The sequence below is a fragment of the Crocodylus siamensis genome, chromosome 1, assembly GCF_052110815.1.
Source record: "Crocodylus siamensis isolate JL-2025a chromosome 1, ASM5211081v1, whole genome shotgun sequence".
NCBI classification, from domain to species: Eukaryota; Metazoa; Chordata; order Crocodylia; family Crocodylidae; genus Crocodylus; species Crocodylus siamensis.
Genome location: NC_143395.1, coordinates 121,502,839 through 121,526,030, shown reverse-complemented (window position 1 = coordinate 121,526,030; position 23,192 = coordinate 121,502,839). Strand labels below are relative to the sequence as shown.

The window sequence follows — 23,192 nt, the reverse complement described above, 5'->3', positions numbered from 1 at the left end:
CTAGAGATTCTTGAGTTTGTTAAAGTCTGTTTTTCCTTATTCTGCCCATTGTCCTTACTATGCTGTTCTGTTTGCTTCCTTCCCTTCTTGAACTCTATGGGTATATCCAGATGAGCGCCTAAGTACGGTTTGTGGTGCTGCAGACCTTTCTGCAGCACAGCAAACCACATGTGCCACACTTGCAGGTATTCACCGCACTGCTAAGTTGCAGCACTCTGTGTTTTTTTGACACCAGGAAATCCCGATGCACCTAACTTAGTGCATCACTTCAAGTGAGCTAAGGTAGATCAGGCCAGCCATTTTTTGCCCTATTTTACCTCCCCAAACATCTGTATGGATGAGCACTTAGATCAACCTAAACCCAAGTATGTTTCTATTCTGCCCTGTTAAGTCCCCAAAATATATTCATATATCTACTTTTTTAATACACATGTCAAATTACCTTTAAGACCAAGTCACAAAAAAACCCACCAAAAAAACCAGTGATGAGCAGGAGAAACCACTTGCCTTTTGCATTAACTGATTTCAGGAACTCAGATAGTGTGGAATAGAATGAGACTCTTGGCATTTAATTTCACTTAATGTACCTAGTAAGTTGGAGTCCCCTGTGGTTCTGTGGTAGAGTCCTTGTCTACCACACAGGACATCTGGTGTTTGATTCCCAGACGCTTATACAACTACAGCCCTGGAGGCACCAAACATCTGGACTCTGTCTGGTCTTTGGATTCTGTCTCAGTGGCCTAAAGGGAGGATGGAAGCTCTGGGCAGCCTCCACTCCTCCAAAAATTCCTGCCCAGGCATATGCATTGAACATCTGGGTGGCCCTCATGCATACACCATGATCTAGGGGGATTGATGGTTGCCACAAAACCTAGTAAGTTGAACAGAATCTGGCCCAAGGAGACATATTAGAAAGTGTGTCACATTTCTCTTGGTGCTGGTGCACTAACCCCCCCACTCCCAGTCTATTACTACTACCTGCTGAAGGAGCTGATCTTTAAAATAAAGTGGTATTCACACTCTTCTGCAAATCAGTAGGAAACATAGCTACAATAGCATAAAATTAGGGGGATGCTTCTTTGGATTAACTTCTGTGACACTGTGATGCAGCCCTCAGCAGGAAGGGGAAAATGATACACTTTATTAGTTCCCTTTTTCATAGTCTATTGATCTACAGGGCCAGGTGCTCAGCTGGAACAAACTGATCTAGTTGCAGTGATTTCAAGGATGTTATGCTTATTTCCAGTAGCAGAGGATTTGCCCCACTGTCCTTATTATAGTATTCACTGAAGAAATAACAGACTATTCTTTGATGTAAACATGTTTAAGTGAGCTTTAATTCTGAGAGAGAGAGAGAGAGAAAGAAAGAAATACAGTAGCAGAAATAAACATAAGTATTTCATAAGATTGTATTTTAGAATGTAGAGAAACTCATCTAAGCACTTTTTGCCTTCTGGGTAACTGTTGACCATTTAATTACACAGCAAATACCAAACAGTGGCTAGAAAATACCATATATTACTAGAAGTTATCTACATGGATTTTTCTATCTTTTATATCAGAGGAAAGCTTAATGTGGTAATTGCTTCTATACAGTATTTCTTTTGTAAACTTTAAAGTGCTTTACCAGCCTATACAAAATGGAGATACAGGTTAGAATTTTCTTACGTTAACTAGAAAAGCAACATGTTATGGACTCGATTAAAAAAAATAATTTCATTGAAAAATGTTATTTTCCTTAAAAAAAGACTTGGAGAGTTTTCTCTATTTGCTTAAAAGCACTTCACAGATGTAATAATGATGACTTACATTTTCTATAGCTCTTTTCATCCTGAAGGATTCCAAAGTGCTTTATACTTGTCACTTAAGTCTGAGGTGTTGCTAATTGCAACACTGAAACTGGAAATACCTGTTAAATGTGGATATAAATACACTCTATGCTAGTTCTGACAGGATTGAAACATACACGGATATTCACAGGGAATTTACAGAAATAACTGTAGTCCTTTTTGGATCTACTTCACTAGCAATAACAACACGAAGACACATCAAACCTTTCCAACTGTTTATAATCTTTGCTTTCCACCTGTTTTTCTGCTAAAATCTTGTATGTGTGAAGGTGAAAGCTTGGGTTATTTAAGTGAGCACTGAAAGAATTCTTTTCCATTTAACTGCTAGTCTCCAGCTAACCCCATAAATGGTAATTTTCTGATGAGAAGGCCATGATGTAAACTGTTGCATGAAAAACAGTTGTTATATAACCTGTACAGGAAACTACCCTTTGAAACAAATTTTTAGTTTAACAATATTACAAAGTGTCCTCAAGCATATTAGAGATCCTATATTAGAAGATCACCTCCATTTAGCAAGCTATGCCTGTCTTTCTATATGAGCTTTTGCTTCCAGCCTGTTTTATGCTACTAAAACTAGCCAGAGCAAAAATTATGGCTGCCTGATCTCACTAGTATACAACAGTGGTATTTTAGACGTATCTGTATATATATATTTTTTTCTCATAAGCAAATATGTTTTATACAATGAAGCACTGTAACCCTCATGTTTTCTGACTCTGCTTGCTATTAGTTTTCATGCTTCTATAACATACAATGCAGAGTTGCCACAAAGGCAAATCATTTTGATGGATCTTAAAAGCAGGCACTTTCCTTGTGGGGGGAAAAAGTGTCTCCTACACAGTCCTAGAGCAAACTGTACAGACATATTCTGGCACTGGTTTGTAACTGCCTTGAAGGCCATGCAGCAGGAGACCCTGTCACGGCTGTGGTGTAGTTTCAGCTTCCAGAAGTTCCAACTGAAAGGAAAGAAATTGCAGATACAATGAGCAATACACTGATTTCCCCTCCCATGTGTTTCTGAAAATCTTTTGGGGTGATTTTACCCAGCATTTGCTGCAATTATTCCACTGCACAAAGCTGAACAGATAGCTTTTGTGAGAAAGCAAGCACATATTTACTTCTACAGCATAAAACATAATGAGGCAGAAAAAAATGGCATGGAAAAGGTACTTGCAGCTTTAGGAATATATGACAACATTTTAAAAATAAAAGGCATGCATTCCTAATTGATCTGATTCTGATTTCAAAAGAAGAGGAGTTCTTCCATTTGAATTTGAATTCCATTTCTACTCACGTGGCCCAGAGCTTCACTTGGTATGAACTGATCTAGAGCCATTGAATTCAGTTGTTCTCTACCCTTTTACACAAGCTAAATATTTGGCCCAATATATTGTTTAAAACAGAAGATAACATATTTTCTCCATGTCATAGCTATGCTACCACATCTACACTAGAATACATAACATACCACTCACATAACGGCTGCGTTGTGTTCATGGTGCAAATCCTAGGTACTTTTTATTACAGGATGATTCCAGTACAGAATAATTTCAGTCCTCCTTTACCTTTTATGCAGCCATCATTGAAACATTACTATTACATATGATGTAGGGGTATCTGTTCCTGAGACTTTTTGCTTCTTATTGTATCAGACAAGTGAATGTCCACAGTAGGATTTGAAACTTTTAAAATTCCTATTTAATTGTCTGACAATTCAGCTTGAAATTGAACACAGGAATTAAATTACACCCAACTAAACTTCCTATGCTGCATGCACATGACACATACAATTTCTTCTTATTAAATCCCCCTTGCGTAGAAGTACTGTATATACATTTTAAATGGTAAACCATGGCAGCTTTTTTCCCCACTTGAAAACCATGGAACTTTTTCTGTCCCCTGACAATAGGCTGCATTATTCATTGTGATAGCACATTGGAATCAAGAAGAAATGCTTGAAATGCAAAGTTTTGTGACTCAGAAAGTAGGGAACCAGATTAGGTTAAAACTACTGGTTAAACTAGATTGAAATGAGCAGAAAAATTCCCTCTGCATCAACCATGAAACATGGACAGCCTTGGGGCAATGCTACTTATGTAAATTGAAAACAGAAGGTAAAGCATTGCTTTCTTGCCAACAGGGAAGATTTGACTATAAACTCTGGTTTAGAAAAAGATTTAATCTGAGGTAAAAGCAGAACTCAAAATCATGTTCAGATGCATCATAATTTTCCAGGTTGTATTTAGTATGTTTTTGCTATCTATGGGGGAACTGTATTTCTGCTCAAAATTAGTCTGAATCATAATCCTCAGATTTAAAAATCCTTATGCTTTAGGGAAAACTAGATCCAAAATAATTTTTCTGGTTCAAGCTTTTCCCTAATTTTCATGGATTAGACAACAGGAGAGGTTTCCACTTTTTCATATACCAATGAAGTACTGTATGTTTCCTGCTTCATGTTTATTTTGTGTCACAATTAAGAAAAATAGCTGTAGCAGTTTTGTGCATTTCTGTAAGACAGCTACTTAGGGCCAGTCCTCCTTGTTTAATTTAATATTGATTTCATTTTCCCCCTAATTTATAAAGGATTCTGATGTGTACCGCACTCCTACATATAATAGCTATGGAATATATGTCAGTTTCAAAGAGCTGTTGAGTTTAGCATTAAAGAAATAGTCACAGAAATTTCACTAGTCTGACAAAAAGGATTTTTAAGCATCTATTCTGTTAGATAAGCAATGCTCCATTGTTCTTGAAGTACATTTCTGTTTACAGTGTAGACATGTCCAGTTGTCTATACAGTAGAGCCAAGTTATCCCCCCAGATGCATTTCATTCCCCTACCCTGAAGCTGTTGTTTCACAATGGTACAAAGTAATATAGGAGGAGAGAAAGTAATGGTACAAAGTAATATAGGATAGAGGCTTGTTTGGCTTATAAAAACTGGAAATGCTGCAATGGCATGCAGACTCTTGGGGTGTCTCTACATGTTCAATTAGTGCACATGAGTAAACACTGGAGTTTATTGTTCTGGAGGTTTTTGCTCCTGGGTGTGCTGTTTGAATGTGTACCTGGGAGCAAATAACTTCAGAGCAATTAGCTCCAGAGTTTATTCATGCATAGTTGTGGAGCCTGGTCAGAGCAGCCCCAGCGGGCAGGGGTTGTTGTAGGTCAGCCTGCCAGCCCAGCTCAATGTGCTGCAAAGGGGCTGGCTGGGGCATGAGGGTGCTTCAGCATAGGGATAGCCAGCATGCAGCCCTGGCATTCAAGCAGCAGTGGTGGATTTATGGTTTTTGGGGCCCTGGGCAAGAGAATCACTTGGGCCCCCTTAGAGGTATGCACTCAGGTAAATATTAACCCAGCACAGTTGGATTGTGGATTTTTTTAATATTCTTTGGGAGAATTAAATAAATAGTTGAGTATTAAAATGCAAGTAGAGTCACTTCCTTGCAAAAACTTTACCCCACAAAGATTTGGGCCCCATAAAGTGTGGGGTCTGGGTAGTTGCCCAGTTTGCCCTCCCCTAAGGCCGCTACTAAGGCTCAAGCATCCTCCTGCCCCAGCAAGATGGTCAGCATCTACACATGCATTGCTATGCACAGAAAAACCCCACTCTGTGCAACACAAGTACTACCCTACTATGGAGAGTATTAATTTTATGTACCCTAATAGGGGCACATGTGGAGATGCTGAGATGTTTACTGAACAGTTAATTGGTCAACTATGCAGTAAATGTCTCATGTAGATATTCCCTGGGAGTGGAAACATAATACCCCATGTTCTAGTGAGTTGCCTTGTTTGACTGAAGTATGGAATTATAGGCTTTGAGATAACCTTATTAAAACCTCTCTGGTGTAAAATGAAGCTTGCTATATATTAGTTTCCTTGAGAGTAGCAATGCATGGAAAAGAACAAGTGCACTTTCACAGCTATGTGTAGGCAATGAGGGAATTAAAATAAAAGGAGAATGGAGAAATCCTAGAAAACGTCATTTGTAAAATGAGACTGCTTACCTTTATAAAACTCTGGAGGCACATCTACATGAGATGTTTGCTGTGGCATTGACTAAATAGCTCCACAGTAAAGTCTCAGCTGTATTTGGCCACAGTAAACTAACTCTGCTTTAGGTTACTGCTTATCGACACAACTACTATCCTATAGTGGCATTCTTTAGGGTGTAGCAACACACATGTAGATGCTGACAGGACTGGCTGGGGCATGAGGGTGCTTCGGTGTGGGTGCTGCCTACTAGCTAGCCCGGCACTGGAGCACCCTTGTGCTCTAGCCAGCCCCTCCACAAAAAGTTGAGATGGGTCGGAGCAGCCCCAGACTGATCCCTTGGGTCCCTGGGCCCCCTGGCAACTGGGGCTGTTCTGACCTGGCTCAACATGCTGCAGTCCCAGACACATGTATAAATGTGGTGCTGGGGAGAAAGAAACTCTGGCACAATATGCACTGGAGTTCATTACATCAAATTGATTGCACTCTGGAATTCTCCAGTTTAGTGCAGGTATGGATTACAAGCAGAGAACGAGGCACTAGACTGGTCTAAATGACAAACCTTTTCTTGACGCCAATAGGACAGGCCTATTTTCAGATAAAATCATAACTTAAATATTTTATAACAGCTTTTTCTCCAGGTGTGTGGAGACTATCTGCATAAGCCTGTTTTCTAGGTTAAAACCTGATTGAATATATTTCTACTGATACAGAAAAAAAAGAATTACTGGTCCTTTTTTTTTTTTGCTATAACTAAAAATCTTAATATAAAAAAGCTGTTAACGAATAATGTTTTAATAATAGTGATTTCAGGATCCAGCAAACTACAGTTCATTTTGATATATTCATTTTGACTTAATTCATCAACATTTGTATACCATCCTTATCACTATGATATCAGAACAGCGAAGTTATTGATCTTAAGTGATAGATCAGTCTTAGTGATAGAAAGTCTATTCAGAAGTCTTTGCTCAGTTTTCATTTTTATGCTTTTGGCTTTAATTGCCTTGTATTTGATTATCAGAAGTTCTAAATGTCCACAGTGGAAGCTGTAGGTCCTTATGATACTCTGAAATTCAAACCTTTGGTATCTCAAGAGCAGCACCCAAAAATGTGGTATCCAAAATTTTGGGTGTTATGACTGAAACTTTCAAACTTTAAACCTTTAAAGCTTTATTGTTAGCCAAATGTTCCACCTGTAAAATATACTTAAAGAAGACAGAAGAAAATGATCTTTGTTGCAAGTCAAAATGGATAAACTCTGAAAATAGCTAGCTCCAACTGGATGAAACTGCTGACAGGATCTACTTTCTTGCACTTTAGCTTCCTTGATATTGTGTGATATGTTGAAAATGTACATCAAGGATGCTGTAAATCTTATGCAGCATAAATGGCATGATATATAAAATATATATAAAAGAAAATCTATGACATCTACGTTTGAGTAGTTCAATTGCAGGACAAAATCACATTTGGTCAAAATGATAATTCTAAACAGTTTACTAGAGATGAAAAGAAAAGTGGAAATAAGAATAGCCCAAAGTAGAAGTAACAGACTGTGACCATGACTGGTTATGACAGTGAAGAACAAATATATTTCTTCTATCATACGTTCTTGGCCAAACTCCCACTTCATGTAATGACACTGTCATTTAGTGATCAGGCCCATAATGACCCTGCTATTTCCCTTGATTTTATCAGCCTGGTAATTCTGTACTTATTTTTGGCTAAAAGCATTTCTTCTTTCTTTTTCAGGTTTTATAAATACTAGGAAAGTGCTATTCAAACTTCAAATTGAAATCAATGCTAATTTTGGCCTGTTGAGGTGCTGAGTGGTTTTGATTTTCATTGATATTAGTAGACAATGAGAAGACTTGGTCAATATTTTCCAAGGACTTTCTCTAAATTGTGAAAATGTGTTTGGTTTATTGGCCTATATATATTGGTACTCTTGAATATAGGCTAGTGATATTGTTTTCTTGTCAGACTGCAGTTGGGTCAACAGTCAAAATGCATGGCTGGAAAAAAGCATAATGTACAATGACAGAAGCAGCCAATTCAGAAACTGCTGCACAGTGGGGAATTGATAAAATGGAGACCATTCAAGGTCACTTCTTCCTCCAGCGCCTCCCAGACTTAGAATTGTGTAGGTGAGATCCTGCCAGCATTCCAGAGGCACTAAGACCAAGATGGTGCCTTCTTAAGGTTAGCATATGTCCTTGTAGAAGACCACATAGAGGAACCAACTAGAAAGTCCAGCTAGAAAAACAGCTGCAGAAGCAGACAAAGCAAACCTCTAGATGTTCAAAGAACTGTCCCCAGTTCTGACTGGACTTTCTATGCTCATGGTGACTGGCTGTTTGCTATAACCCTCTCCCTATATTACTTCACCATCTCTACTTCCATACCACATCTGATTTTCCTGTCCCCAGTTCCCTTCCTTTCTATTTCCTCTCTCCATTCACTTCTGTTTCCCTTTAGCTTATCTTCTTGTAACTATATCTAGAATCCCATCTCCCCCCATCCTGAAACGGATGGAACTAACATGATGTTTTCTGCCATCATGTAGTTCACTCTGCTTCTTTCTTCTACCACTCCCTCATTCTCATCTGTTAAAATTTTCAGCTCTTCAGGGCAGGAACCATTTGTTACTCTGTAAACTGTTTAACCCAGTCTGTGGGCCTAGTTTAACCCTGCATTTTGGGCCTGCATGCCTGGATTGATTCCAGCCATCCTTGGTTGGCTCCCAAAGGCTGGAATCAGGGCCCACCTGGCCCCATGCACTGGGATTGGACCTCATGGCCCATGGGGATCTCTATAGACGCTTGGGGAACCTCATGGGTTGGATGACATGGTGCTGGGAGCTAAATTTGGCCCATGGACTGAGGGTTGAGAACCCTTGGCTTAATCCAATGAACCTCCATTCTTTCTTGGCTATAGGTCCTGTTGTAATAAGTGTACCTAATAGTAAAAATGGTGTCTAAAGATGGGCATGACACAGGCATTTAGAAAGATTTTTTTTGGTTAAAAATAAGTTTGAGCATCTCCAAGAAGAGAAGTTGGTAATACATCCTGCACTGTAAGAGCTGGCATTGCACTGGATGCCAGTACTGAAGGACAATCATACCCTCAGATATATTCAGAGAACTACTACTGACTTCACTGAGAGTTACAAACACATAAGTCAAGGCAGAACCTGTCCAATACACATTAACTACACAAAGTAAATACATAGCTAAAGACAGGATGCTCTTGGCAGTTCTATTGAAGAAGTGTATATCAGAATTGCTCACATTCTGTTCCATTTCACAGGCCAGAATTTAGTAGGTAGGTGTCAGTGTCTGGTGAAGGAAAACGCTGAGGATAGATATACAATAATCCCCTTCCTCAACTTCTCTAGCACTGTTCCTTCTTTCTTTTCCTCTCTTCTGATACCACTACCATTTTTTATGCTTGACAAACTGATGCCTGGGCAGCCTGCCAGTTGAGGCTGCTTCAGTGCTGCAGTCCTGGGAGCATGTGTAAATGCACAGTGCCTGAGAGCAATAAACTTTAGTGTGATATGCACCAGAGTATATTGCTTTGGATTAATGGCATACACCCGTTGAATGTAAGTGGAGCTGCTTCTTTCAGCCAGCTAATTCAATTCAGTACCTCCACAGGATAACTAATTTCGTGGTTGAAATGGCATCTTAGAGAGATTTATACAAGGCTCACTTGGGGTGCTGACAGAAGTGATGGTTTTTCATGTGATCACCCACTGAAAGTACTCTACAGCCATGCACTGACAGAACTGTACAGCAGCAGAGTGCTTTCATAAGTACCTAATCTCATGGCAAATGAACCCTTATTACATGAAGTTTCATATGAAGATGCTCCAAAGCAGAGTGCCTTCATTAATGTTAGTGTACGCCAGGGAGCAGGGCTGGGCTGTTGCAGCTCAGTCCCATCCCTAGTACTGACTTTGGGATGGAAGTGGGGGAAGAAGGAGAAGGAGTTCTGTCTGGGGTTTGCCCAGCCTGTGCTGAAGGGTGGGGGCAGGTGGACTGGAGCCCCCGACATCAAGGCTGGGCCTCCAATCCTGATGTGAGGGGGCTCCAATCCACCTGCCCCCCCACTCTACCACAGGCTGGACAAACACCAAAATGGACCTCTCTTCCCTACCTTCTCCCCTCCCATCCTGAGACAGCACCACAGCTGGGAGAGGGCAAGGCAGGGCTATGGGAACAGTCCTCAGACACGCAACCTCTTTTGCTGGATCAGCTCCAAAATGAAGCTTAATCCTCCATCCAACAGTGAATGTTTGTTAGGTTGGGAGGGTTGGTCTAACTCATGGTGCTTTCTGTGAAGAGAACCCTTGAAAGAGTTGGTGAGGCTTAGTGAACTTTCATTTACAAAGTACCTGATAATAAACACCTTGAATAAAAGTCTCTTCCTTTGGGTGCCCACAATGTCATAAATCTTTGGACTTTTTAGGGCATTGACTGCAAAGAAAAGCTGTTTTCTAAATATATTTGCAATTTAAAACCCTCCCTAATATGGATACAATCATGCTGTCATGACAGACTTTATACTGGTATGGATTAAGAAAGGAACCAAAGCCAATCTATGGTTCATTTATAGGCATATGATAGGAGTTCTTACATAAGTATATTGGTAAAAAATTGCCAAAATAGCAAAAAGTGCATGTGAACAAGGCCTGGTTTTTGACAGGATCTTTTAGGACAAACATGCCCTTCAAGCCTTCTTTGTATAACGTAAAGAAGCAGAAAAGAGTGCAAACTCAATCCCTCCCTTCTTCCCCCCCAACCCAGCTGCCTGTCACTTTTAAAATGGGAGGAAGATGGGGTATATTTCTGGGCCCACCCTTGTCTCCCGCTGTGTACTAATGGAGTACATAACAGTCTATCAGTCAGTTCATCAGTCAGTTCTAGAAAGTTCAGCAATTGCAAACATTGCATCAGTAAGAACCATACTTTGTCTCTCTTTCTCTGGCATGCTGTCTGTATGCACACACATTGGGCCTGATCCCACAAAGTACTTCTGAGAACCCCTTTGTTTAGAGACTTCAAAGAGAATTGAGAGCACTTGGCATCTCACAGGATTAGGCTCTTTGTGTATGTGTACACCAGCTCTAAAGATCATTTGGAAGGCATGTTAACCTTCTGACACCTATATAGCAGTAGAGACTGTAACTTCAGAATACATGTCATCTCCAAGAGGAAGGCCTGAATCCAGAGATGACATCTCCACTGCTAGTCATACCTGGTGGTTAGTCCTATCCACAGTATTGGCAGTGGAGGCATGTTCACGAGTATTTTGTCGGATTCTGGTGGAGTTTTGCTGCTCAATGGTTGAGGAAGTGGGAATGCAGAACTCTCTGAAACATCTTTTGAAGTTCTCATCTAGAAATGCATAAAGGACTGGATTAAGGCAGCTATTTGTATACCCTAAAGCAATACAAAAGTGCCAGGAGACAGTTTGAAAAGTAGTTTCTGGAATATTGATCAAGGCTTTAATGATGACATAAATATGGATTGGAGTCCAGCAGACTATGAACACCGCCACCACTACAAGGACCATTCTTGTGATTCTCCTCAGGTTCCTGTCCTTTTCTTTGGAGCCAGATAGCATACGGACACTTTTCAGGCGTAAAATCATCAGGCCGTAGCACACTGTAATGATCAGGACTGGCATGATGAAGGCAAAGATGAAAACACAGATTTTCAGCAGATTCTCCCAGTACCAAGATGGATGAGAGAACGTAAGTGTGCAGTCAATGGAGCCTAAAGTAAAAACAAAATGACAGAGAAGAGTGAGCAGTTCAGTTTTTAAATTGCTTTTCCTTTTGTCTTTATTTTTGCCAAAACTGTACAGCAATTTGATGCAATTCTATAAAATGAGTAACTAAAATGAAGCAAAATGTATTTTATCACAAACACACATATCAGAGGCATGTAATGCTATTTCAAGAATTTTGTTTAGCCTTAAAATTTACAAACCAAAATAAAACAAACTCTGTACTAGTTTGCATTTTATTACTTGGAGTTTAGCTCATGTTTGACAAAAGGTAATAAACTGAAGGTGGATCAATTTTTAGTTTTAGTATAAAACCCAAGAAATGAGGAAGTTTAACCACTATTTTGAAAGTTTGGGAGTTAAGGGAAAATGAAAAAAAGAGACTATATGATAAGTTAGGGAATCTGTCTCTGTGACACTTCTAAATTTGTGTTTGTGATAGGAGGCCACAGTGAATGTAGACTCTACTACGTGCAGTGAAAGCATAATTATCCAGACAAGGGCAAAACCTTAAAGGTTGTCTCTTTAGGTGGAAGCATCCTATGACAAAAGCGGATGAAATAAAGAGAACTAGTTTCTAAGAAACCAAAGTATTTGATGCTTTGCTTTCAAAACCAAAAAGGGTGTGTGAGTCAGCAAAAAGGGTGTGTGAGTCAGCAATGCTCAAAGATGGACAGGAAGAGAGAGGCTCATTTTCATAGCAGAAAGTGTCTTCTTCAGTGGTGTGATTAGCTAAAGTTTCCATCATTTGAAGGAAAATACATGAGCACTGAAGAAGTTTCTTTAGAAGATTCTGACCTTAGCTCAGAGATGGAGGTAGGGAAATGCATATAGAATTTATACATTTGTACCTGTGTATTTCTTGTGCTATTTAAGAAATGGAGGATTTGTTTTAGAATCCTATGCAATGTTTTTTGTGTTACTTGCTATGCTTAGGATGAAAAGCTAAACTGCAAACCTGGGTGGAATTTTGAGAAAGGATTCTGCTCAATTTAATGGAGAATCTGGAATAATGCTGTTCTCTGGGAATGATTTCCAATGGTCTGTGCCTGGTAAATGTTCGAGAAAGACCTTGGAAAGAAATAGTGCTGTAGTCAACTTTGACTGAAATAACCTTAGAGTATAAGTGACCAGTCAACTGGGACCCAATGATGAATGAGGAAATTTCTACTAATGAGAGTCCAACCAGCCTGTTTGTCAATAGATGATTTTCCAGGTATACAAAGATAAAAATAAGTAAAGGAGACAAGGAATACTAGGGGATGAATAGTAGGAAGAGTGCTTTCATAGTCAGGCAAAGTTTAAATTTTATGTGAAAAGATGTCAAAGGTTAGTTGCCCATTCCTGCAAGGTGCATGCTTTCCCATGTGCTTACTTTTAAGTACATTGGAATCAATTTGACCAGCCATATGTTCAAGTGCATCTCTATTTAGGACAGCACTTAAGTTTGTTCCTGTGTGGTCTCCTGAAGTAGAACTTGAAGGACTGAGCCCTTGAAGAGAGGTGCATGACCTCCCACCCAAAGTCCTGAGCTTGACCAGGAGTTCACCTGGGAACTGGCTGAGGCCACATGCTACAGGACCATAGTTGTCATGGGTGACTTCAATTACCCGGACATCTCGTGGGAGGATAGCTCAGCAAAATCCAAGCGGTTGCAAAGCTTTGTCTCATGTATGGATGACCTCTATCAGACTCAAGAAGTCTATGGGCCAACGAGAGGCAAAGCACTGCTCTACCTGGTACTGGCTACTGGGGATGACCTAATCGGCAACCTAGTAATTGATAGGAAGCTGGGTGACAGCGACCATGAGCTGATCACTTCACCATCCACCGTAAAGCTGGCAAGTCAATCAGCAACACAGAAGTCCTTGACTTCAGGAAAGCTGACTTTGACAAGCTCAGGAGGCTTGTCAGTGAGGCCCTATGGGACCATGACCCCAGGGAGATGGGAGTTCAAGAAGAGTAGTTGCTTCTCAAGGGAGCAATCCTCAATGCACAAACTAATTCTAGTCCATCTCAGAGGAACAGCAGCAGAAGGGCACAGCAGCCCCCCTGGCTCTCCAGGGATCTAGCAGACATCCTGAGACTAAAAATAAAAGCCTACAAAGGATGGAGAATGGGATTCACCTCCAAGGAGGATTATTCTGGACTGGTCTGGTTCTGCAGGGAGCAAACCAGGAAAGCCAAGACTGCACCTGAACTCCAACTAGCTTCGAGCATCAAGGACAATAAAAAGTCCTTTTTCAGATATGTGGGGAGCTGGAGGAAGAGCAAGGGCAACATTGGATCCCTGCTGAACCAGATGGGACAACTGACACCCAGGAAAAAGTCAACCTATTAAATGGGTACTTTGCGTCTGTCTTTCATTAGTCCCATGGGACGCCCATGCCCACTATGGGACAGGAAGGTCCAGGTGAGGGAAATCCCCTGCCCTCCATTAATACTGACCTCATGAAGGAACATCTTGAGAAGCTGGATACCTTCAAGTCAGCTGGCCCTGACAATGTACACCCCAGGGTATACACAAGGGCTGGTGAGCATCATAACCCAGCCCCTGGCATGGATCTTTGAAAACTCCTGGCACTCTGGTGTAGTGCCCGAAGACTGGAAGAAGGCCAATGTGGTACCTGTCTTCAAGAAAGGGAGGAAAGCAGGTCCGGCTAACTATAGGCCCATCAGCCTGACTTCTATCCCGGGGAAGATCTTAGAAAAGTTTATTAAAGAGGCCATTCTTAATGGACTGGTCAATGCCAACATCCTAAGGCATAGCCAGCACAAGTTTGTTGTGGGTAGGTCTTGCTTGACCAATCACATTTCCTTCTACGACCAGGTGACCTATCACCTGGACAAGGGAGAAGAGATTGATGTCATATATCTTGACTTCAAAAAAGCCTTCGATCTGGTATCCCATGATCACTTCTTGGCAAAACTGCCCAATTGTGGCCTTGGGTCCACCACGATCTGCTGGCTGGAAAATTGGCTCCGTGGTTGGACCCAGAGGGTAGTAATTGGTGGAAGTCACTCATCATGGTGTCCTATGACCAGTGGGGTCCCCCAAGGCTCTGTCCTTGGACCCATATTGTTCTACATCTTCATTAATAATGTGGACATTGGAGTCAGAAGCGGACTGGCCAAGTTCGCCAATGACACCAAACTTTGGGGCAAAGCATCCACACCAGAAGACAGGCAGGTGATCTAGGCTGACCTGGACAGTCTCAGCAAATGGGCAGATGAGAACCTGATGGTGTTTAACACTGAAAAATGTAGGGTTCTCCACCTTGGGAAGAAAAACCTGTAGCATCCTTATAGGCTCAGTGGTGCTACACTGGCTAGCACTACCGAAGAAAGAGACTTGGGGGTCATCATTGACCACAAGATGAACATGAGCCTGTAATGCGATGCTGCAGCTAGTAAAAAGACCAAAACGCTGGCTTGCATAGATCCATAGATGTTTCTCAAGCAAATCCTGGGACGTCGTTCTCCCCTTGTACTTGGCCTTGGTGAGGCCACAGCTGGAGTACTGCATCCAGTTTTGGGCGCCACAATTCAAAAAGGATGTGGAGAAGCTTGTGAGAGTCCGGAGAAGAGCCATGCACACGATCAGAGGTCAGGAAAACAGACCATACGACGAAAGGCTGAGAGCCATGGGGCCCTTTAGCTTGGAAAAGCACAGGCTCAGGGGTGATCTGATGGCCACCTATAAGTTTATCAGGGGTGACCACCAGGATCTGGGGGAATGTTTGTTCACCAGAGCGCCCCAAGGGATGATGAGGTTGAACGGTTATAAACTCCTGCAAGACCGTTTCAGGCTGGACATAAGGAAGAATTTCTTTACTGTCCAAGCCTGCAAGGTCTGGAACAGCCTGCCATCAGAGGTAGTTCAAGCACCTACATTGAACACCTTCAAGAGTAAAATGGATGCTTATCTTGCTGGGATCCTATGACCCCAGCTGACTTCCTGCCCTTTGGTTGCGGGGCTGGACTTGATGATCTTCCAAGTTCCCTTCCAGCCCTGATGTCTATGAAATCTATGAAATGACATATTAGAAAACGGCAAAGGAAGATTAATTTAGATGCTGATCATTTATTTGAAGATAAGTATTAGGGAAGCTGCAGATAAGATGGCTACAGTGGTCTGATTGAAAAAGGGATAATTAATAATACACATGTCTAAAATCCCATTGATTGAAATGATTTAAAGGGATGCTGTCAATTAGATTACCTCTGAAACGTATTTCTTTGAATGTTGGGAATGAAGGAGGACTGGTATGTGCATGTGCTCTAAAGCAGTGGAAGTCATTTAATTCAATTTTTAGAAATATTTTCTTTAAGTCTTAGTGAATTTAAAACACATGACATATAATGGACAGGTTAGTCTTCAAATTAAAGTATTCTGCTTATCAATATAAGTTCAGTAATGGTAATATACAATTTTCCATATTGTCCTCTATCAGTAGTTATAGTTTTCTGTTTGTTGTTTTCCCTGTCTTTATCTGCATGGTTAACATGCGTTTAAATTATTGCATATTTAAATTATCTTAATTATGTCAACTCAAATTGATGATGCATGTATTCTCTGGGAACATATATATTCACCTTTTAGACTTGTGTTGTAAACAGTTCTTAAGATTATATATATATATATATATACACACACACATACATACATACATATATATATATTAGTTTGTTTAATCTTTATTTTCAGGTCACAAAGAGATATAAATGAAGATAATGAAGCCAGAGAAGATAATTCTACATCGGCACAAGCATCAGGTCTCTGGATTTTGGCTACTTTAGTCTTGGAGCTATTTCTAAGATCACAAAGATTACAATGCAGATAGGTATTCTCCATAGCTCTTGTGCAGTGGTGTATAATGTTTCTTGCTAGTGTACCCATAAGAAAGAAATTCTGAAGTGCTAATGAGTTCTCAGACTTCGGCATAGAAGTGATATATAATGCTTATACAGTGACTGTAAATCAGTGGATGCATGTGCAGTGATTGGGGAAATAAACTGTCATAAAAATAGAATATTTTCACAAAGAAATAGTAGGCAAAACTGGGTTGTATTGCTTAAGTGTCAACAGAGCGAATATAAATAAAACTTATCAAAGCATAATAATTTGACAATTCTTTGCATGAATACATTTGTATTCACCTATACAGAACAAAGTTGTTTAGAAATCAGTCACATATCTCAAATAAAAAATACAAAACAACACACATTTCTATTACTTGCCGTGTGTGTGTAGTGCACAGCAAGTTGGGCACACAGCAAGCATTGGATAATTTAATCTAACATTGTGTAATCAAATTGTGTGAAGTACTAATAAACTGGCTTGCCTTTGCCAGTCTTATTTTCCATTCTCCTTATCTTTTACCTCTGTTTTTTACTTCCCTTGTAAAGTTGTGTTTTTACTTAGAACAGGTGTGTCATGGGCCATATGAGTGCCTAGGAGCTGGTTCATGGTCTGGATCATGCCCATGATTTCCTTCCCCTTTCCCCTTGTCTAGCATACCTGGTTCAGCAGCCACTTCAGCCAGTCTGGGACCTGTGCTGCATATGGCAGGGATCCTGGAGTGGCTGACATTGGCTGCCACATGTGGTTCAGTTGGATCAGAGCAGCAGCTACACCTCACATGGTGCCCTGGCCAGACTGAGCTGCACATGGCACCTGCCCTGGCGGCTCTGGGATTATGCTGCATGCACCCCGGGTCCCATGCTGGCAGAAGTAGCTGCTAGATCAGATATGTTGGTGGGGAGAAAGGGAAGAAAGGGAAGGAGAATGGCATCGTACCCTGTGCTCATTTGCTCAGACAGCAGGGTTTCATGGGCTGGATCCAGTCCAGAGACCGTATGTTTGACATCCCTGGTTTAGAACCTCTTCTTGAATTGCTATGGCCATTTTGCGCTTTTGAGTTTATGAGGATTCCCATGAAGTCAGTGTCAGCAGATTTAATTGCAGGAGTTCAATGTAAGTGCTTTGGAGTGGTGACCACATCTTTCATTTATATTTTTGGTGCCTAGCACACTTTGGGGTCACAACACCTGTTAAACCTCTACCCAGAACCAGTGCAATCAGTTAGAGCTTTGTCACTGGCTTCAGTTGATGCAATATCAGGTCCTATTTGAATAGGAGTCTTTTCTTTGATTTCATAATGCCCTCAATAGATCAATGGTAATAATTCTTCTTAATCCAGATGAAATTGAAGGCATAAAAACCTTTGAAAAAAGTTATATTTCAGTAGTGTAATGTATTGTCTATGGACTTAATTTACTTAAAAAAATTCTGCAGTACTTGTATATTATAAATATGCAGAGTTTTGAGAGGCAAGAGGAAAATGCAGAATCAGTATTGTCTTCATGAGATCCAGTTGGCTCCAAAAAGCTTTCCTTGATGGAGTCCATAAGTGTTTCTGTGTTACAGAAAGTACTAAAACTGTTTTTTTTGAATTGACAAAAATTCAGAAACATGAGATTCAAAAATAAATAGAAAAAAATAGAGAAAATACTTGTGACATTTCTCCCCCACTGTTTTCAGGCCAACTATGAAACTGATCAGCACTTCAGTTTTGAAATTTAAAATATTAGAAAACAAAATCTCTCCTCACAATTCCCATGCCTAATTTGTTGAACAGCTTCTAAGAATATGATAAGCACGCCTGCCTGAATATATCAAACAAAGCACAAATCTCCCTTTTTTCCTTCTCTGATATTATGACATATCTTATGGGTTTTAGCTCCTACCTGTCCTTCAAATAGAAAGTTCTTATTTAACATTTTGGAACTTGTGAAGGGGATTATTTGAAATTCATTGAAGGGCCATCCTTTTCTTTTACATTAGTTTCAATGATTCCTCCTAAAAGAAGTGTGAGGTTAGAAGCAAACCTAAGTAAGGTGCAACAATGTTTTGAAGAGAAGAGAGCGAATATTTATGCCATCAATTTAAATAATGAAAGCCAGACTCACCTTGCCTGTATTTAGTAGTAGCCATGAACATAACTGGTAAGCCTATGGCAGAAGAAAGAATCCAGTTGCACACATTGACAATTTTGGCATTTCTGGGAGTGCGAAAATCAAGAGCCTTGACTGGGTGGCAAACAGCGATGTAGCGATCCACACTCATGGTACAGAGTGTAAATATACTTGTGAACATATTGTAGTAGTCTATAGATATAACAATCTTACAAAGAATTGTACCAAAAGGCCATGTTCCCATCAAATAATTCACACTCTGGAATGGCAGAGTGCTTGTTGCTAGGGCATCTGCCAGGGCAAGGTTGAAAATATAGATATTGGTGGCAGTCTTCATTTTGGTGTATCTAGAAAAATCAGCAAAGTGGGTGAGTGACCACAATATTAAATAAAATCACATCAGTGACTTACATATAAGAAGCTTCCATAAAACAACAATCTTAGTATTGGTATCCAGGTTGTAGCCATATTAGCCTAGAGGCAAAAGGAATCAAAATTCATGGAAGAGGTGAAGTCTTTTATTAGACCAATAAGATAGCTGCAAATAAATTACTTCATTTATTTGCAAGCTTTCAGGTGCACATCCCCTTCACTAGGCATAGGAGAAAGCAGAGATTGTAAAAATTCTTCTAGGTAGAAATGGAAATTCTCATTTCCACCTCTGAGAACTTTTATAATCCCTGCTCTCTCCTATGCCTGATGAAGGGTGAGTGTTCCTGAAAGCTTGCAAAAACATAAAATTATTTGTTTGCAAATGTCTTGTTTGTCTAATAAAAGTTATCACCTCTTTCATGAGTTTTGTTTCCAATCTTAGTATAGCCAATTTTTATGTTTTCTTCTTCTTTTTTTAAAAAAGTCTAACTGCTGACAAATACACAGACTTGTACTGTAATACCTTTTACACAACTCTATGAAACATTAATTAAAGGATCTTCAGATAAAATAAAGCACTGATATAACTCATGAAAGTTATACAGTCTTTGGTTTTAGCAGCGAGATCATTGGGGAACTTTTTTGGGTAAATTAATGCAAGTCATGTTCACATGGGAGAAGATACATATATATATTTTTATATATGTGCTAGCCATTGTCTTGGTCCCCTTGGGCATGTCTACATGGGATGTTTATTGCGCTGTTTAGTAATTAGCTGCATAGTAAATGTCTTGGTGTCTATATGTGTGCTTCTATTAGGGCTCACAAAACTAATAAACTCTGCAGCAGGGTAGAACCTGTAAAAACAAGTACTACCCTGCTGCAGTTTTAGCATGTGTATCAGCACAGGTGTAGATGCTGTCCTCACTGGCTGGGACACAGGCAGGCAGCTCCCATGCTGAAGCAGCCTTGTGCCTCAGCAAGCCCCTCCAGAGCACATGGAGCTCAACTGCAGTAGCTCTGGACAGGTTGACCCCCTGGGTCTCCTGCCAGCCACGGCTACTCTGACCGAACTTCACATGCTACTCATGCATAAACTCCAGAGCAAATTTCTCCAGAGTTTTTTGCTGGGTTCATGTTCAAATGGCACACTTGGGGGCAAAAAACTCTGGCCAGTAAGCTCTGGAGTTTATTCCTGCACATTAATTGCACATGTAGACATGCCTATCTAAAGATATTTCTAAAAAAAGAGGAAAAAACTTGCATAAGCATCATTATGGCTCCTATAGGACTATTAAAAAAACTGTATTCCATGAAGCAATCAGTCATACCTAGTTTTGGGATGACAAGTATGGATTTGTGGTAGATAAAGCAAAAACCTAATTCATGTGTTATAGAGTTGCAACAATGTAGTTTCCTGAGAATAAATGCTTAAAAAGATATTATTTATTCTCAATCCAAAATGTTTACAAATCAATATTTGTTTCAAGCATAATAATTGTAGAAAAATTATATTTAAAATATAAGCAATTTGTCATAAAATAATAGATGTTACAACTGCAGATCTCATATTCTAAACTGGTATGCTGAATTGGGTGACATGTATCTTGAGCAAATATCCTTTAAATTGACCTAGAAGATGGATAGATGATATTCATAATATCTGGACTAACTTTTAAAAATGCCAATTTTCTCTCAGTTACAGCTGATCAGGTAGTACTGCTTGCGTCTTAATTTAAGTTATTGCCACTCTGAGTGGTTCGGTGATTTTCCCTTAGTTTCATCAACCTTAGTGAACATCCTTTTTCAGTTTAGTAGTACTGTTGAGATCCATAAGTTTACAGGGGCATTCAGCCTGTTTGCAGGAATAAAATGAATCTTTCAAACAAAGTAATAAGTTTCTCACTTTTCTGTTCTGGGGTCCTGATTCCTACTTAAGTTGCTAGGGACAGGTCTCACCTACCTCTTGGTGGGTCAGATGATTTGCTTTTTTGATTAAACTCCCTTGTGCTTCTGCAAAGTAGTAAAATATCTGACCAAACAACAATGTCCTTAGAAATAAGGATTGCTTTGTAAACTGAACAAATAATTTAAAAAGTTCTTCAGAAATTAAGAAAGAAAGAAAGAAAGGTTGTAAAAGAAAATAGCTTCCTAGGCTGAAATATTGGTGATCTCTGGCCTTGATCTGTTCACCACAGCAGCTGGGTTGTAAAGAATAGAGAGTAGAATTATTTAGTGAAAGCATATTTTAGGAATATAGATATGGTTGAAGAAACTTAGCTTCCTTATTGAGAATATGTAAATAGATTTGCTATAGACATCTGAAGCAGTTGTAATCTCTTCATTTTATAACACTGTAGATGTAGCTATAATCACCTTTAACTTTAATATTTTAAAATAGTTTTCTGATAGATCTAAGCTATTGCTCTTTTGGGAAATTGTAGTTCAGAATTGTGGCACTAAATTATAAATCTAAGCAAGAATACATTCTGAGACAAAAAGTACTCAGGATCCTTCTTTTAGTGGCAGCTTCCATTCTGCCTGAATAGGGAGGTGAACACTTCTTTTACTCAAAAAATATAAATGCTTTCAGAAACAGATGTAGATTCCACAAGGACACAGAGTTCTTCCCAATGAAAATTACTGAGAAGAGGGCTATTGCAGTTTTTGGGAACTTTATACAGTGTGAGAGATTCATAAGAAGATGCAGTTGTCCAAACAATGGATTATGGGGAAGAGAACATTTTGGGAAGTTTGTCAGAGAAATTTGCTGATAAATAAAATAAAAGAGGAAATACACTTTTAATAAGACTTTAAGAATATCCACAATGAAATTCTTGAATCCTGAATAAAATCACAAAAATATAGGAGAAATAAATTGATCCTCTGTAGATGTGGAGTCCAGTCCTGGATTTCCTCTAAGCATGTCTGCACTGCAGCTAGAAGGTGTGACTGAGAACAGATAGGTTCAGAAATGCTTACTTTCATCTAACTAGTTTGGGTTACAATAGCAGTGACGAAATAGTAGGACTGTTCAATGCCAGCAAAGACACTAGCATGTCTACACAAGATGTTTACTGCAGAATAGACTAATTAGCTCCACAGTAAACATCTCACGTTTACATGTGTGGGCCTGAAACTAATTAACTCTGCAGCAGGGTAGTACTTGTAATATGTTGCTGTGGAGTGTTTTACTCTGCACATGTAGATGCCGATACGGCTTACTGGGGCATAAGGGTGCTTTGGTGCATGGTCTGCTTGCTGGCTAGCCTCATACTGGAGCACCCTCGTGCCCCAGGCAGGCCTTCTACAGCACGTTGATATGTGCCGGAGCAGCCCTAGGCTGGCAAGCTGAACTTTGGAGGACCCTGCCAGCCAGAGCTGCTCTAACCCAGCTCAGTATGCTGTGATTCTGGGTACATGTGTAAATGTGGAGCCTGGGAGCAATAAACTTTGTCATGATATTGCCCCAGAGTTTATTGCTGTGTGCTAGCACATGTAGACATTTCCACTGGGTACTTATTTGGGTGGCTAACTTGTGCTGGCCTCCACGGTACTAGATTTCAGATGCTATTATTATTCAAGCTAGCTTCTTGCATACCTCCATACTGCAAAGCAAGATGTATCAACATCTTAAAAAAAACCTATATAAATTACAATGATTTTTTTTCAAATACACAAATGCTTGGTAAGGCAGAGGAGAGAATACATATCATATTCTAAAAAAATATTATCCAGAAGTTTTCATTCACTATATTAGCAGAGAATGGGAAAGCTGAAACTCTAAAAATCAAAATAAATAAACAAAAACAAATGCATACTATACAGTGAGACTGCCATAAACCTGAGCCCATGTAAGTGTCAGGCAGTTTCATTTTTGCTGCTGCTACTTTGTTCATTGCCAACCCTAAAATTTTTTGGCTGTGAATTATTTTATTTCATGGACAATTTAAACTAGTAATTGAGTATTTTGCTTGATGAGCTATATAACCTTCAGATTTCAAACATATCTGTCTAAAATATAAAGGAACCTTCACACTTATGCACAATATTTGACTCATAACAATGGCTTGATCCAAAGATGATTGAAATTAATTTGATGAGTTTAATTTTTTCCAGGGGTTTTGGATGAAGTGCTAAAAGTGCAATGTTTGCATTTTAAAAGATGATATACATGGCTTATTTCTAAAAG

The 23,192-nt window shown here is 39.7% G+C and overlaps 1 protein-coding gene across 1 annotated transcript in view; it reads right to left on the bottom strand.

The window, feature by feature from the left end:
- Positions 1–1,702: 1,702 nt before the first annotated feature.
- The window catches only part of OPRM1 (opioid receptor mu 1), a 46,896-nt gene continuing 25,406 nt past the window's right edge, over positions 1,703–23,192 (bottom strand). Inside the window, exons 2-4 of the mRNA XM_090031471.1 lie at positions 18,623–18,975; positions 11,117–11,637; positions 1,703–2,809 (exon numbers count right to left, since the gene is read on the bottom strand). Coding sequence (XP_089887597.1) covers positions 2,771–2,809; positions 11,117–11,637; positions 18,623–18,975 — 913 coding nt within the window. The 3' untranslated portion in view covers positions 1,703–2,770. The remainder of the gene's footprint in view (positions 2,810–11,116; positions 11,638–18,622; positions 18,976–23,192) is intronic.